Below are 18,792 nucleotides of genomic sequence, written 5' to 3' on the forward strand. Positions count from 1 at the left end.
GGTGCACCTGATGGTTTAGTTTCAGAGGGCTGTTTTTATTCCACGTCCTGATAAAAGACGCTACCGGTAGTAAAAAGCTCCTTGTCATTGTAAAATTCAAGTGGATTGAGCCTGTCTCTCAATTTTCTTCAAGAAACGTTATTTTTGCTCTTATGTCCAAAAAAAAATGCAGCCAATGATAAAGAAACCATCTCAACTGTCATCTTAAAATTAATTCTCGATCAGTTTAAACTGGAATTTAAAGTTCTGGTGCAACAGAATTACATTTAACCTTGATTTAAGAGTTTAAATTAAACTGAGGTGTAAAGAAAGGTTTAAATCTAATCTGTCTTATTTGAAACTTGGTTTAAGGTTTGGTGCAACAGAATTCACACTTAAACCGTGTTTTATTCAACTTTTAAAATTCAACCTTGCTGTTGAAGTAGCATGTCGCTGCTGACTGCTCAAGTCTCTTTTTGTGAGCGGATACAATCCATGAAACAAACACATTCATAATCACACCTTGGGATAATTTCGAGTGTTCCGCTCACCTGCCATGCATGCTGGAGATAAAAACCTATGCACGCACAGGGAGAACATGCAAACACCATACAGGCAGACCTGAATTTTGAGGCTGACGTGCTAACCCGTCAAACACTTTGCCACTCAACTGCTGGTGGTGTTTTTTTTTTTGTTTTGTTTTTTAAATCACTCCCTTTGGCTCTGACAAAGACTGGAAGGCTCAAAGAAAAACCCTGATGTTATCTTGCCACACTCTGGGTTCTGAGTCAACCGGCATGACTTAGATTACAGTTCCCTAAGGTGCATTCCTGGTATGAGGTCACCAACACTATGATTATGTTCCTCTTTGTCACGTGGCCGATCTTGATGACCTCTTTCAAGGGCTCTCAAAGCATTAAAACTGTATGTAAAATACAGCCTCAATTCTGTCCTCTCTTGTGCTCCCTCTCTCTTTCCCTCCATCTCTGTTTCTCTGTCTCCCTCGCTCTCTTATATATTAGCTGGGGGCGGCACAGTGTGCAACTGGTTAGTACGTCTGCCTCACAGTGCAGAGGTCATGGTTTCGATTCCAAGCCCTGGCCTTCCTGTGTGAAGTTTGCATGTTCTCCCCATGCACACTTGGGTTTTCTCCAGGTACTCTGGTTTCCTCCCACATTCCAAAAAGATGCACGGTCGGTTAATGGTTAGAGGGATGGATAGATATTAGCTGGCTCTTTTATATAAATACTGATTGGAATATATCTTTAAGTTCACCATTCTAAACATTGCTTGTAGGTTTTGCTTGTATTATGAATGTGATGGGCAAGATTTGTATTCCGTATACATGCATTTTATTTCATGAAACAATGACTCTGGATGGCATGTTTAACAATGACTTGTTGGCCATGTTGTTTGCTTGCTACAGTGTGAAAGTCATGTCTGATTGACTTTGACTAAGAACTAAGTTTTTTTTATTTTTTTTACCAAAGACAGGATACTGCACTTTTCAAATTCAGAACAATTTCAATGTATTGTAATCATGCAGTTACTATAAATAACTAGCACTCTACCAAAGGGGTCTAAGAAAACTGCATTGATGTGAAATGGAAAGAAAAATCATCCATATTTCCCGAAATGTGGAAAAAGAGTGACAAGGGATGGCATTGGCCACCCCTGGCCACTGTGTGGTTCTGCCCTTCCCATAACCACATTTATTAAAACCATTTCAGGGTGGACACCGCCTACTGCCCAAAGTCAGCTGGGATAGGGTCCAGCACACCGTCGTGAGGATAAAACAGTTCAGATAATGAATGGATGGATGGATGTTGGATAATTCTTTGTAAATGATGATGAATGAGGACTGAAAGGGGAGTCAGATAACATTCATAACGACTGCTCTTTTTTTTTTTTGTCTGTCTTCAGGTTAAACTGATTAAAGCAGAGATGGAAAAGAAAACCAAAATCATCAAGGATTTACAGCAAGAGGTGAGTCATCTCAGTAATCGTTCAAGTTTTGTTTGAGCACTGAGTTCCATTTTCATTCATGTTCTTCAATTTATACCTGAATTCTGCTGTCTATCTAAAATAATTGCAAATAACTACCGTAATCATCAACCCACTTTCTTTCCCATGTACACTTGACATTCCATTTAATGTACTACAAATGCTTTCTCACAATCTCAGAAGACTTGATTGGCGTCCTTGTTGCCATCAACTGAACTGGGTGTTTGCAGCAGCCGTTAACATTTTAAGGTGCTTTGTAAAGACGAAAGTGTCGTACTTCTTAAGCCTGTGCAGATGCAAAAACAAACATGTTACAGTGAGACACACCATGCACCATGGGTGGAGGACCAAATTAGCTCATACTGATAAATCTGATGGATCCACTAGCGGCATTTGCAGAACGAGTAAGCTGATGCAGCCCTGACCAGTCCGCAAACTCATCCAGATTCTTCAGAAAACTGATGGAGTGACAGTATTGAAGAGCAATACATGTTTGCAGTACACTGAATGAAGAGGAAGAGTGTTAGAAACATGACCTTTCCTGTAATTAATGACCACCATTTCTGACAAATTGACAAACTGGCTGGTCATGGAGGCACTTCATAAGGCCAGGCTGGAGAGTGCTGAAAGCACGGGCGGAATTGAAGAACCTGATGCTCACGGTGCATCCGGGCTTCTCCATGTGATAAATAACTCGCTGAGAGAAGGCAGATGACGGGCAAGTAAGCAAATGGTGCCGCCTCCATTAAAGGTTTGACCAGGGGACATTGGTGGTTGAAGAAAAGCTTCTTCTGTGTCCTCTTTGGAATTGATGTTAACGCCACTGACCTGTGGCCTTTGAGGGCTTCTGGATGCTATATTTTGAGCATGGCACCACATACAGTAAGATGTCTTCTGCAGCTCTGAATCCCTCCTCACCTTTAGGTTCAGGTTGAAGACCTGCTCCATGAGCTTGCGCAGCTCCTCTGCGCAGGACCTGACGAGCCTGGAGCTGACCCCGTCTGGGCCTGCTGCGTTCTTTGCCTTAATCTTCCAGTGCTCTCTTGCTGAGCTCTTTTGGTTAGCAGTGTCCCAACATGAACACAACTTGAAATGTGTCACAAAATGATATTAGTTTCCTTGGTGAAATGGTTGGAGGCTATTTTGTGAGACTCGATTAATGTTTTAAAACGTGCAAACTTCTCGCCTACAGAATGCCTACATTTCTTAATTGAGAACATGTCGACGATTTTGAAGAATGACCATGAAAAAGAACAAAAAAAAAAGAATTCGAGGGTGTTTCCAAACTTTTGACTGGTACTGGAATGTTAGTTAGCGAGTTTAAAGGAACACTTTTAATTGCAAATACTGCAGTTTTTTGAAGGATGCAATTTAAACGACGCCTGTTATTGGTTGGTCATAATTACTTGCATTGACTTGGCTCGGAAGTGCTTTACCCATTAAAAGTGATCACATCAATGATTTATACAAAGGGCTGCTGTGCATGTGGGTTGTATTGCACACTGTTTAAGTGGATAAATGTCCAATAAAGAGGGCCATGATTTGCCTTGGTAATTGACAATTAGGTATTGCTTTACTCTTAAACAGCATGGCCCACATAAAGTGCTCGACACCGACTCAAATTGTTATCTTTGGTTGGCGTCAAGTACTTGAATTATATATAATGACATTTATTCTTCTACATAATTCGATCTTCCGGCTCTTGGTTAACGTTATTTCAAAACAAAGTCAGTCAACTAGTGCTACTACTACTTTGGACAGAACCAAAAGCTGAGTCAGGGCAAGGGGGGATGTGGGCTGTTGTCAGCAGTTTATTCTTAATAACTGAGCAGTCATTAAAGACTCAAGGTGATAGTATTATGAGCTAAGAAATAAATGCACATGCCTTGGAATATCAACTGTGAGGCATTAAAAAGTTATGGTGGAATGTATCGGTAATTTGTCAAGGAAGCAAAAAAAAAAAAAAAATCACTTTTTACAGACTTTAGAGTTAGAATGTTAACCAGAAGACTGTTAGTCAGTCTTAACACAAAAATGTCAATTATTTGTTAGAAGCTCTGCTTCCACTATATCAGCAGCATGGTTGGAAACACATCAGTGACTGCTGAGAGAATTACTGTACTTTTGTCATACGTTTTAGGCCGCGATATAGCTTTACCACAATGTGTCCCTAATGCTTAGGATCAGCAAGCCACTGCGCTTGCACTGCACTGGCAGATGTCTCAACCAGTTGCTCCATCATAATATGATTGGCTAATTGCTGACATTTGCTTTTTTGTCTGTCCCAGATCTGCATCACTTAGTAAATGCCCTTCCAAGGTTTCTGGGCCAATGTAATCACATACAGAAAGCATCGTTTGTGCTCAGCAGAACATCTCTGACAGCTGCGACGACCTGACATTTAAACCGGCTGCATGCACAGAATCTATTAACAAAATGTATTGCATTCAGAAACTCAAGCAGTAACAATGTTAAACTACTACAGTAAAACCTGCCACAATCTGTTTAGTCATGCTAGTTGCATTCCAATTTGTTCTAATTATTCCACCCCCAACTCCCCATGCCCCACTTGATATCAATTCTATTTCAATAAATCCATTACTGGCGGCTCGGTAGTCGAGTGGTTAGCACATCGACTTCACAGTGCAGAGGTACCGGGTTCAATTCCAGCTCCAGCCTTCCTGTGTGGAGTTTGCTTGTTCTCCCCGTGCTCGTGTGGGTTTTCTCTGGGTCCTCCGGTTTCCTCCCACATTCCAAAAACATGATTAAACACTACAAATTGTCCCTAGGTGTGAGTGTGAGTGCGAATGGTTGTTTGTTTCTGTGTGCCCTGCGATTGGCTGGCAACCGGTTCAGGGTGTCCCCCGCCGACTGCCCGAAGACAGCTGGTATAGGCTCCAGCACCCCCCGCGACCCTAGTGAGGATAAAGCGGTTTGGAAAATGAATGAATGAATGAATCCATTACTGTGTCCATGATGAAAGCCTTATTAACTGTGCAGAGAATGTTTTAAACTTAAAGGAACTGACATGTTTGTTTAAATGCATGTTATATATTTATTGTATATGCACTTTACTGATGGTGTAGTGTTACATTCAGGCTCTGGGAGTAATGGGATACATGTAACAGCGTTACTTATTCAAGATTAAAAAAAAAATGTAACTTTTCCATTACAGTTAAAGAAAAACAGCACGTAATCAGATTACAGGTACATTTATGTAAAATGTGAATTATTTTGCAGGATTATATTTTTAATCTGGGGAGACCACCAATTCCCCTGAGTTAAGTGGCTAACTCCTCACAGGATAGTTTAAATGTACGTATAGGTTGGCCACAGGTTCAATGTGATTAATTGACCGTGCTAAAACCAACCCGTACCACTGGCTTGGCACATATTGGTTTTAGCGTGATTAGGTTAGAAAGTGACTTGAAAGGAATGGATGGTGACTGTTTTGGATCGTATTTGGTGGAGGATTTATTCATCCATTTTCCACTGTGAGACCTACATGCTAACCAGTTGACCACACACACACACACACACACACACACACACACACACACACACACACACACACGCACATGCACACTGCTTACTACAAACAAAAATTTTGGGATATTTGGGCTTTCAGGTGAAATTTCAGGATGAACCTAAAATACATTCAAACCTTAACAGGTGAATTTATTGTGACCTTCTCTAAGCTTTACGGCAAAATTCATGTGTTTCATCCTTGATGGTACGGTGACAAGCCCATGCTACCTGAATAACATTGTTAATCCAGTAATTGTGCCCGCACATGAACAACACGGGTCGAATTTCACCTTCATGGACGACAATGTTCCAGCTCATTGAGGTCGCATCATCAGGGAATGACTGTTGGAGATTGGTGGACCTCAAATGAAATGGCCTGCACCTTCTCCAGACCAGAATCCTATTGAAAGCCTGTGCGATCAGCTGAGTCGCCATGTAGACACTTGAAACTCTGCACCCCAGAAGCTCAATGACCTGAGTGCTGCCCTTCAAGAAGAGTGCGATGTCATGCCTCAGCAGACAATAAGTCGACTTCTGAACAGCATGAGACGTGGATGTCAAGCTGTAATTTATGCTCAAGGACACATGACGAGTTATTGAGACGCAGAACATTTTTGTTGGGGTATACCCACCATTGTTGTTAATTTTTGGTTCGATTAATTGTTTGAGATGAGGAAATTACCAGTGCATCTCTCTACTTAAATGTCCTATTTTCATGAAATGATATCACCACAGCGTGCACTTTTTACATTTTCCATAAATTTCACGGTCTATCTTATTAGCTTATTTGGTTGTTTGACACCAGGAGTCTGGCCATTCTTGTTCTGTGCAATTAATGTTGGCATTGCTGGCAACAAGTGATTTAGAAGCTTCTCCTAACTTGCAAGATTAATGTGTCATCCTGTGTCGACACCCGCTTCATCACCACTCGAGGTTTTCTTTTGGCCCTTTTGGAGTCACGCCAACATTTTTGGGTTCAGCTGGGTTCAACTAATGTCTAAACAGTAACTTATTTCAAAGTTTCTACTTGCTCTAATATGTTTTTATTCTATGGTCTCCATTCTTCTTCATGTCCTTTTTCTGCCACACACTTGACTCGCGAGACTGCCTCGTAAGGGACAAACGTGTATAACAAAGTGCAAGAGAGAAATAGAACAAGATTGGGGACTGTGAGCTCATGTGAAATCCCAGTATGTCACAAAAAGTCCCAGCACACTAAAGGCGAAAATTGAGAAGCACTGCTTCTCCATGCTGGTACATATCAGCCCACTTAAAGGTATCCCTTTAAGTATATTCTGAACACAATGTGTAGCATGGCCAATGGTCAAACATCTGCCTTCATAAAAATATGCTGTAGAAATTCAGAGTCAAGCTGAAAGGATCATCTTTTCAGATAATCTTGTTCACCCATGTAGGTATTCGTCTTTAAATGCGGCTTGTCATCTTGCTCATGAATGTCAATTGTGTCATGATACGAGGTAGCTTTGAGGCTGCCATTTAATCTGAAAATATTATCTATGTGTTCTCTTCCCATTGCATTTCATCAGCCTTACGGAGAATTGTAATGGACAGCGTTGCTACACACTCCTGTCCTTGCAATTGACACTTTTTTTGGTCTTAGTTCATATTGCTTAAATTGAAGAAAGTGCATACATTGTATCTGTCTGTTACCCTGGGGAGAAAAATGTGTCGTCATCGTGTGTTAGACAACTGACACCACGAAGGTCTCTCAGTAAATTACATTGAAAAAATATGTGTATGAAAATGATTGCCTTTTTTTCCAAGAAATTCACAAATACACTGCAGGATATAAATAGTATGAAGTATTAATAGCTTTCTCACTACTCAGCTGGTGCAGTACTCAGTGACTGAGAATAGCTATAGTATGAACAAAAGGAGGCTCTCTGCGACATTAAGACTCTGTCAGAAGTAATTTCGCACATACGATTGCTCATGCACGGGGGAAAGTGCACTGGCGAAAATGGGGCGCTAAGTTAAATGAAATGAGAATGGGTAGGACATGATGTGACTTTGTACTCAGATGGAACAGGTGATCCACTGTACAGCCCGATTGACTTAATTCATAAATAACTGACAGAGGGGCTGATTTGTTATACAAAGTATGGGGTGAATTTAGTTCAATGGGAAACGCTAAATTGGAAAGTAAGATCGTGTTAGAAGGTGTCAACTGACTTAAGAGCAGTAAAATATTATGAGTCGCATGCATTTATCTGTATTTGCATTTCACTGCTGGTGTAATATGCCATGGTTGGGCTGTCGAATTCCACTGCACCGTTGGCTCTTCAACAGTAATGTGACCTTACAACCCGGAATACAATCTAATATTTAAAATAAATAACTAAATAAAATACATGACCAAGATGAGTCAAGGTGACTCATCATTAGCAGATCCCTTTGTGTGCCTTGTATCCTCCCTGACATTTTTAAAAGGTATCAGTGAAATTAACCCAAAGACAGAATGAACGGCAATATGTGGGCTTTAAGAAAGGTTCACGAAATTGTTTTCATTTTTTTAGGTTGTATGTGTTCATGATTCTTTGGTCTATGTATCATTTCTGGACAAAAAAACAAAAACGGTCGAATAAAGCCTTTTTCATCAATGTGGGTACAGGAAAAAAAACAAGGGATGTGGGAAGCACTTTTTGGGAGTGAACAATGCACTCCTGGGTGAAGGTGCACATAAACAAGGACAACATGAATGGCATGACATGCGAGAAAGGTCAAATGGCTAGAAATGGTCTCGGATGCAGCTTTCGACTTGCAAAAATCGAAGGTATTTTATGATGTTGCTTTCTAACATTCGTGTAGCACATTTTTTCCGCCATGTGGCATATTGACAGTGCTGCCTCTGCAAGAAATAGTCGACATTTATGCTCTGCTTGAAGTTAGGCACTGACTGAAGTAATGCCAGTTTTATAATAGCGGAGGCTCTATGTACAGAAACCGTGCAGAATAAAGAATGTGTGTTGGGTTAACCATGAAGTAAAATATTTCTGGCAGAGCTTGTCTGTAATGAAATCTGAGGTGGCAGTGAATCCTCAAAGCTGAATGACCAAGTTGTGGCAAAATGTTTAATACTAATATGACACACTAGCTCAGCATGCAAGGGGGCTGATTGTATTAAATCCGGAATTACACCGCCCAAGTGCTTTTTGTCCACAGAAACAAGACAAATGGATGTTTCTGTGTTTCTAATTTGCGTAGAATATGCATATTTTATTTCCGTGAGTTTATTGTCCGGTTTCCTCCCACATTCCAAAAACATGCATGGCAGGCTAATGAACACTCTAAATTGTCCCGAGGTGTGGGTGTGAGCACGAATGGTTGTTTGTCTAAATGTGTATCTTGAACAGAGTGCAACACGACAAGCTCGTTCTCTTTTTATACACTGCCTTACCTTATTATCAGAATAAGCTGATTCTTTATATGCATTAAAACATGTAAACAAACCATTTTGATAAAGTGCTTCATATAGCTTAATAATATTCAACGTTACATTAAATTAACATGCTGCTGTGATTGTTCCGTTTTAAGAACAACTGTTTGTACAGGTAACAGTAAACAATTGTGCCAAAGCCTTACAACACTGGTGTCAAACTCAAAGCCCAGGGGCCCGATCCGGCCCGCTACATCATTTTATGTGGCCTCCCGAAAGAAAATCATGTGTATGAACTTGCATGATCCTTGCTAAAAATGTACAGAATTGTCAAATTGTTACGTGTAATAAATGGCATTGAGATTTTGCAATAATTTGGTTACCCTTACAAGTAATAATGCGATTGAACATTTTTGTAGTTTCACTGTCACAACTGCCAACCGAGGGAAGACGTAACTTAAAAGTGACCCGTGACAAAAATGAGTTTGACACCCCTGTCTTACAGGATTCTTTTTCAAAAATATCAGCTGGTCTACATGATCTGGCAACAAGACACTTCTCTTGGCAGGCTAATGAACACTCTAAATTGTCCCGAGGTGTGGGTGTGAGCACGAATGGTTGTTTGTCTAAATGTGTATCTTGAACAGAGTGCAACACGACAAGCTCGTTCTCTTTTTATACACCGCCTTACCTTATTATCAGAATAAGCTGATTCTTTATATGCATTAAAACATGTAAACAAACCATTTTGATAAAGTGCTTCATATAGCTTAATAATATTCAACGTTACATTAAATTAACATGCTGCTGTGATTGTTCCGTTTTAAGAACAACTGTTTGTACAGGTAACAGTAAACAATTGTGCCAAAGCCTTACAACACTGGTGTCAAACTCAAAGCCCAGGGGCCCGATCCGGCCCGCTACATCATTTTATGTGGCCTCCCGAAAGAAAATCATGTGTATGAACTTGCATGATCCTTGCTAAAAATGTACAGAATTGTCAAATTGTTACGTGTAATAAATGGCATTGAGATTTTGCAATAATTTGGTTACCCTTACAAGTAATAATGCGATTGAACATTTTTGTAGTTTCACTGTCACAACTGCCAACCGAGGGAAGACGTAACTTAAAAGTGACCCGTGACAAAAATGAGTTTGACACCCCTGTCTTACAGGATTCTTTTTCAAAAATATCAGCTGGTCTACATGATCTGGCAACAAGACACTTCTCTGCATGCTCCACAATAATAAGTAATTCCCTCGAGCGTGAGGAGATTTATGATTGAGTTTTCCAATAAATAAGGCAGTAACACTTTTTTGGTCTGTGCCACTACCTTGCACGGCTGCTGCCGCTGTTGATTTACCACAGATTTGTTGCTGTTTGAGATGCCATGGCAACGGCCGAGACGCATGGACAAATAATTGGGTTCCCATTATATTCCACTCAGCATTTGCAAACGACAAACACAGCAACCGTCTTTTCAGAATGATCTCCTTTCTTGAAAAGCCACCATGTTTCCACAGAAACAAAGACATTGCTTCGTTTTAAAAATCTCCTCCTTCCTCGCCACCATGGTCTATGGTGATCTTTTCTTGCATCCTTGATGTGAATTTCTGACGTCGATCAGAGATGACATGCATGAGCAAAACTGTTTGGGATCAATTTTTTTTTTCTGTATAGACGGTATGGTTCAACTGTTTCCTGGATTTAATGGTTGGTTTACATTTTTGCACTGTCAATTCTGACAACTATCATCTCTGGCAGTGAATCAACAACCTTTATGTGCAGATGGCCCAGCTGCATGAAAGTAACTGCACAACACCGCATGACTTTTTATCGTTTGCTTTGGATTCTGGAATGCCTGATCATCTATGAAGTGTGATACTCAATAACCACACAAATCTTTCGTTATTTGAACATTTAAGAAAATGTGAACCAGTGGTATTCATATACTGTACATAACAACATAAAAGCAGTTCAGAGCGTACCCAACATCTCGCCCGAAGTAAACTGGGATAGGCTGTTGTACACCGTGACCCTAATGAGGAAATGCAGTAGACCATAGAAAATGGATATATGGATGGATAAATCCCATTCAAAGGAGAAAAGAAATAACAGGGAGTTGCAGAATTACATTCCAAAGCAATGATCTAGGTTAATGCTCTTATGACTGAAAGGCAAACGGTGTTGTACATGTGTAGTGCACTGTTGTATTGGCCTAAGTGGAAAGAACAACATCAATATGAAATAATACAATATGAAAATATTCCTTTACTTCCAGGTCCACAATTTTACAGTGCTCCAGGACTAACACGTTTGGACATATGCAGCTCAGAGTATTGCATTTTGCATAATGTGCAGTGACAGAAAGACTCCAGAGGATCTCATTTTCACTCCGAGTATGTCCAAGGGCTTTACTACATCACATTTTGTGACAGCTGCTAGTTGTACATGTCCTCATATGGTGCTCCCTCTGTAGGAGCGAGAGGAGGTGCAACTGTCTGGAATTGATACTTGTCCAGTTTTGACTCAGTGGATCACAAAACTGTTGTGATGCCAGTTTATTATCTCGGGTGCCTTAGCATGCTTTACTTAGATGTTGAATATAAATTCAAAATGTCGCAGGTTTTTGACGATTTTGAAGTAAAATATGTAAACCGTTGGATGGGCTGAACTGAAGTGCATCTTCATAGCATATGCTGATAGACCATAAGAAAGGCAAGCAAAAAAAAAGGCAGACTCACAAAGATTAAGACAAAACGCAGCTTTACCAAGATAATGATGACAAAACCAAATTGATCTTGATATGACTACGTTAATTTCAATGTTTATTCAGTATATATTTGTATATGCGGCGGTTAAAATAAAACTGCAGCAAGTGAAAACATTTCACATTCAATTCCCCTGGTTTGTTTTGCCATCCTTCCAGAAAATGCCCATATAATCTTAATTTGTTGTGTTCAATGTTTACACAAACGCTCCTCTTCCCAAAGAGCAAAAGAAAGCTTGCCAGCATAACCTTTCTGACCCCACAAGCTCAATTGAAACTGCACATTATAATCTTTGTAAAGGGAGATCTTTTGATTTTGATAGGTCTCTTGTATCCGATCTTCACTATCAGTGCAAACGGTCAAAACAGCAAGGCAAGTTGGTCCGTTGTGGCTTCCATCCATCCATTCATCCATCCATCTTCTTACGCATAGCCGGTTTTGGTTTGCGGGGGCAGCAGCTTAAGCAAAGAAGCCCAGAATTCCTTCTCCCCAGGCACGTCATCCACTTCATGCGGGTTGTACCTTGTGGCGTTCCGAGGCCAGATGTGATACATAGGGCCCTGTTTTGGTAGATAAAAATGGGCGTAACTTCTTCTTTATCCCAGCGAAAGTCTAGTCTGAAGTTTTTGGGGCCAGCTATCCATTTGGGTGTGTCGACACATGGAGTTGCCTCGCCCCCGAGTCATCTGACATTTTGGGAAGAGAAAGTAGTCTGCAGTCAGCGTATTAAACAAGCACTTCATTTTTGTGCCGGGGCCTTGGACTAACATAGGTTGCTTGTGAATTTTTTAGACGCGCTGTGCCTCACTGGGTGTTTCTGCCTCGTCCAGCAATGCATCCGCAAAGGTAGACTAATGCAACAGTGTTAATATCCCTAATACTGTTCTTGTACCAACCTTGTAGCAAACTAAAATGATCAAACAGCTTATTTCACACGATTCCATTATACTGAGAAGTTTTGTTGGAATCATCAGGTTGACTTACTATGTTCACTGTTGTCGTTTTATTTGTCAGTGCTTCAGTTTCTGCAATGATCTGTTCAGGAATGAGGCAAGCATGGAAATTTTGGTTCATTATCCCCAAATGCTGGTAATAATAAGAGTAGATACGATACATAGAAGTGGATGGGGCGGGGGAAATACTACTCTGAAGGTGTGCTTCTTACTTTTGCAATGTCTGTAACTCTATTGACTCTATTGTTGCTTTTCACATTGTGACTTGGGAGATATACCTGCATATATATTTATTATTATTTTGTTTTTCTTCAAGGGTTGCCACAGGGGCGAAAAACTACTAAAATTGTGCCACATAAGAAATGTAGTGTAAATCCAGCCTTTGAAATCCTTGTCTGTCAAATGCATCTTCCTAAATAATCCCTTTTCTTTAGTTTCCATATCATACTTTTCCCCAATATTTTGCAGCAGTATTCCGTCCACTTTTGTAACCTGTATGTAAGCGCTTATTTCTAGGGAGCGGCAACTCCTCATGTTCCTAAATCTATTCTGACAGTGAGAGGCATCCAAGCACTCACTGTCAGAGTTGCGGCCGAGTCTGAGAAAACGAGGCCCACTGAGTCATAAAATAACAACATGTAAAGGAACATAAATCCTCAGACACCAGTTTCATCAACTTCTCTCTCATCCTTTTTTCAGAACAAGAGCTTGAAGAATAAACTCTTGTCAGGAAACAAGCTTTGTGATGCTCATGCTGAAGAGGTAAGCGCATTTTCCATTGAAGAACCAAGAAACACAACAGAAACTAAGACAATACGAAAATGTAATTATCACTGACGAACAATTAATTTCGGAACCAAGATGTTTTGTGAGATTGTGTCTTTTGGTGGCAGTGCAGGGCTAAAAGGTATGACATATTTCAGTTTGTGTGTCACTTCGCCTGTGAAAATGCTGACCATTTGGTAATTAGTGTGGTACGTATGTGTTGTATCAACCACACTTACCTGTACTGTACTTACCAAGTCTCGTCTGTGCTTGGATATCATTTTGAAGTTTTGAAATCTTCAACTACGATATGTGGATCATACACGAATAATATATTTTTATCATTGTGCAAGATTCAAGAAAAATTTTTCAGGATGAGTCCATCTTTTAAACACTGCAATCAGTTTCCTGATAACAGCAGATGAAACAACATGTAATGGATCCTGATGGTACTATTCAGAGTTCGATTATGTCATTGGGGTTTCACAACTTAAATCAACACATTATTCTGATGGAAGTCGATTCGACTAGTCGCTGATGATGTTTTTGCTCTGTTTTCATGCAGTACTCCATTTTTTTACAATACAGTACTGTACTTGTTGGCAACAAACATTGCTTCTATATTGTGCAGCATGTGATTCTTGTCACATGAAAACATAATACCGTAATATCATCATGAGTCAAATTATTTATGTTTTTATGTATTTATTTACAACACAGTAAACCTCTGTTGCAAACCGTCAAGCCCAAATATGCTGGTGAAATCACCTATTAGCCTCTAAAATCTCAGGGCGAGCATATCTGAATTGTATCCAACAAACATCTAGCTTTTCCAAGTCTTAATCACATTTGTAAACTTGAGGATCTGGCTCGGGCCCTGGAGAAAAAGCTGGAAAGACAACAAAGACCGAAAGGCCATAATTTAATCTGTCAGTTTGTCAGTCAAGGCAGAGCCAAGGATTCCCTTGCAAGCAAGTATGAATTAACACACTTGCTTCTACTGAGAAAGAGATGTACTTTACAGAAGGTTCAACAAATGTGAGTATATTCTGAAAATACACAATCAGAAAAAAAAAATATTCATGCTACGACAGATGCGGAAATGCTACAGATTCCAAACATACAGATCTGAGCTTTTTTTTCTTTTTTTGCTATGATGCTTTTCATCCATCCATGTTCTAATCCGCTTATCCTCACGAGGGTCACTGGTGTGTTGTTGGAGCCTCTCTCAGCTGACTTTGGGCAGTAGATGGGATACACACTGAACTGGTTGCCAGCCAATAGCAGGGTTCACACGTACGGTCACACCTACGGACTATTTAGAATGATCATTTAACCTACCGTGCATGGTTTTGGAATGTGGGAGGAAACCGCAGTGCAGGGAAAAAAAAACACGCAAGCACGGGGAGAGCATACAAACTCCACACAGGAAGGCCCGAGCCCGGATTGAAACACTGGACGAATGCACTCTGAGGCGGACGCAGTAAGAGTTGATTTATTTTGGACATTAAGTTTCCTTTTTCACATCAAGATGAAATTGATATAAAATAATTAATTCCACTTAAAATTCAGAGAGAAAATGACTCTTCGATTGGTGGGCTATCTCTTCTCTACTATCTAATGTTTTACTGTCTGTGATTGAAGTGTGGCCCTGAACAGTTGTTCTCTATCTGTTCAAATGACCCCGGAGGACTGCTTTCACGGCAAGCCAACAGTTGATGATAAAGTTATGATCTTCAAATCCATCCATTCATTCATTTTCCCTTGTCTTCATTTGGGTTGCAGGTGAGCTGGAGCCTACCCCAGCTTCTACTGTCCAGCTACTTACTGTCAAAATGATAAAAATCATCTTAGTGTATATATGAAAAAAAGAAATACAGTAACCAAGCTTTCTTGCACATGCCGATGAAGCCTTCTTGGGTGAGAGGCAAACATCTTCGAAGACAAACACAGCATACATAACATGGATGAATGAGAATATCCACAAGCAAATACAGTGATAGGAAACAGTGCATGATTAACTTTATGCACCCCAAAAGTTCAACCTACATACTATCCCTTAAGAAATTGTTTAAACTAGAATATTATAATATGCACTTTATATGCAAGAAATATTTTCACTCAGAGCTCTGGCAAAGTTTGAACAAAAAAAAAAAAAAAACAAAACAAAGCTTTTGATAAAATCTTAACTCAGAGCTTTGAAGTCAGGGCCAAGAGCCGAATTGAGGTTACAGCTTTTTTAGAAGGACTGAGATAAACTTTTCAAGTACCATCTTGGTGTGTTACATGCAGTAGGCCTACATTTGGAGGGTCTGTGTGAGTAAACCGCTTTATCTGGTTGCTTCATGCGGATTCTAATAGTAACATGTCAATATTTTTGTTGGTAGAGCAGAGTTGAATTGAATTTCAATTGTTTTCTTAATCGGTAAATGTACCAGCATCTCCATCTTAAGATTGTCAAGAGTCATACCTCATGGTAATAATATCATAATAGTGGTGTTTTTATGTGTGCATTTCGAAAACGTTATCTTCAGAGACATTCTGGTCAGTGCTGCACTTTCAGTGGATATGGATGAAGAGTTATTAAGATCTAAACAGATTTATAATGAATATATACTAAAGTGAATATATTTTAACTGTCTTTAAAAAGTAGAACCTGAGCTGCTGCACTGAAATTAGGCTTGTGTAGAGTCCCTTTCCAATCAGTACTCTTGTTTTGAAATAATTTTGCAAAAGGCGCTAGAGATGTGATCGGCAGAACATGTGCCTCTAGAATTTACGACTTAAAGTCACACACAGTGAAGAAAGGTGTGTATGTCTCGGTGCTGCACATTCAGAACCCTTTTATGAGATATGAAAAATGATTATGTGGCATGGCAAATTGTAACAGAATGTTACTGTGAGTGAGGCAAGCAGCGAGCATTTATGTATTGAACCCACAAAGAAAGTTCAGTGAAAACAGTTCAGTTCATTTTGATCCTCTTCTGCTTTGATTTCCTCATATGAGGTAACTAAGACTTCGAATCCAGCTAAATAATGTTAACACAGTGGTTAACATGTGAGCAAGCAAATCGGCTTAGGTGCTCATCATAAAGAAGAATATATTCTCAAATTGGAAGGAATTAGTGTAAAGCACCCAAGCATAAGTAAAGTACATTACGGTTTGTTGCCCCGAGCTTTTATTTGCAGGACGCAAAACCTTTCTACCGTAGGATGTGCGTCTCTCACAAAAAGCCAGGACTTCACTTTGAAGTTGAAAAGAAGCTCAGTTAGCTGGCAGTGAGTTGACAGCTGTTGGTTCATTACAAAAATACCATCTAGCCTTTCAGAAACATTTGACGAAATCCTCAAGGGAAACATCTGACATTGAAAAAGTCAATAAGTCTGAGTCATACAGACCCTGGAGGCAAAGGGAGGGGTAACAGGCATGAGATCTGCCATTTAATCAGGCGCTTTGCTTATCTGTAACAGCATGCATCCTTTGCTTGTTTCTTTTCTGTGAAACACTGTTGTTCCTGCACGGTCATTTTTTTTTTTAATTTTGAAGCTGCTAAGCAAAACTATGTCATCTGCATTAGCACCACAAAAAGGAAATAAAACGTACAAAACCTCCATGTAAGGTGATTTGCATTTGAAAAATCTGTTCCCAGCGCTGTGGCTTGTGTCTCAACTCAATTCCATCTCCTGAAAATGTTTTAAAACAAATAAGCTTAATACATTCTGCTGCTGCGCCCGTGGCCGAAAACACTAATTTTAGATTATCCTTGAATACTACATGAATATGCGATCAAAATTTGATTCTGAAATCTAAAAATATCCTAATTAATGGGACTGAAATGCCAACTCCAATGACGAGTGAAGACATGATTGAATGAAAGTGCTTCTGGCACTGTAAAGAGAAATGTGTCTGTCTAGAATGTAAAGGCAGTCATTAAAGGTTGATGGCCAAGTTTTCACTCAACTGAAGCTTTTTTTTTTTTTAAGTTACTGTATACTGTATGTCGTTTCCGTGAGGCAATGGTACATGTTGCCGGTTTCGATTCCCGGGAAGTGGCCCAATACTCAGCCACAGTTGCTCCCAAACCCAGATAAAAAAATGTGTGTATTGCATCACGAAGAACATCTGTCATAAAAACTGTGCCAAACAAGTCATGTGAGTGACTTGCTGTGGCAGATCCTCAATTGGACAAGCCTAAAGTCGCAGCAACAGCATCTACAGCTGCAATGAAGAGAGAGTGTTCTCACCCCAAGTCATCAAATATGTACATATTTTTGTAGGGCCCTTCATTGAGATACCTATTTTTAGCAGTGGGATGCCTAGTCTCTTGCCGTTGTGAAAATGTTCTTGTCATTTCATTTACTTGAACCATGGATTTGACTATAGCCAGGCCACAAGAAATGTAGTGACACCTTAAGCATTCATGGTTACCGTATTGGCCCGAATATAAGACAGCCCTGATTATAAGACGACCCCCTCTTTTTCAAGACTCAAGTTTGAAAAAAGACTTTTTGAACACCAAATTAATTTTTATACAGAAAATAATTACAGTACATCTGAAACACATGATTATAACAATATATTTGAGAGAAAAAGCATAGTATTTTGCCTCATTCAAATCTTAACATCCGAACATTTAAATATGTAAACTAAAGTGTAAATTACTTCATAACTTCTCCTCAGCTGCCGGTTGACCTGGCCGATCTTCGACCCACTTTTCTCCAGATTGTCGCTACGTTTCTCCATTTTCTGTTATCTCTTCTATTATTTTTTTCTCTTTTCTTTCTTACCGCTATTTTTTATTTTTCTTCTTTGTGCTACCGCTATTTTTATTTTTATTCTTCGTGACAGGGGTTCACTTTGGCCTGGGGAGTCGAGTTCAGCATTCGCTTCAATATCTGGCGCCATCTAGCGTCGTGAATGGGTATAATGTCTCGACCCCGAATATAAGACGACCCCCACTTTTTCAGTCTTTTTTCAATGCAAAAAACACCGTCTTATATTCGAGCCAATACGGTATATCAGGTGTGGCTATATTACATGACTACAGAAAATGATTCACTCAATCCAACACCCTTCTCGTGTAAAGCCTGTTTGACCCTCCAACACCACCTGACTTACAGTTGCACAATTTGCACGAATTTGAAAAGCCAAGTGCATGCATAGTTGTACAATGGAGAATGCATTGGTCAAAGATACTTTGTAGTGTTTTTTTATTGAGTTTGGGAGGAGGAAAAGGCCAAAACAAACCTGACAAATGCATATGCATCGACATGCAAGATTAAAAATAAAAAGTTGCACTGAGGTCCAACTGAAACAAAAAGTGGACGTTTAGCTGCTTTGATAATTCCTTGTTTTGAGAGATGTGCGCTGCAACCGGTTTTACTCATATACCC

The 18,792-nt window shown here is 39.8% G+C and overlaps 1 protein-coding gene across 2 annotated transcripts in view; it reads left to right on the plus strand.

Annotated features, from left to right (window-relative positions):
- The window catches only part of luzp2 (leucine zipper protein 2), a 125,324-nt gene that overhangs the window by 79,020 nt on the left and 27,512 nt on the right, over positions 1 to 18,792 (plus strand). For both annotated transcript variants that reach the window (XM_019886549.1, XM_019886548.1), the window contains exons 5-6: positions 1,903 to 1,965; positions 13,333 to 13,395. In XM_019886549.1, coding sequence (XP_019742108.1) covers positions 1,903 to 1,965; positions 13,333 to 13,395 — 126 coding nt within the window. The remainder of the gene's footprint in view (positions 1 to 1,902; positions 1,966 to 13,332; positions 13,396 to 18,792) is intronic.

Source organism: Hippocampus comes, unplaced genomic scaffold (assembly GCF_001891065.2).
Source record: "Hippocampus comes isolate QL1 unplaced genomic scaffold, H_comes_QL1_v1.1 scaffold261, whole genome shotgun sequence".
NCBI lineage: Eukaryota > Metazoa > Chordata > Actinopteri > Syngnathiformes > Syngnathidae > Hippocampus > Hippocampus comes.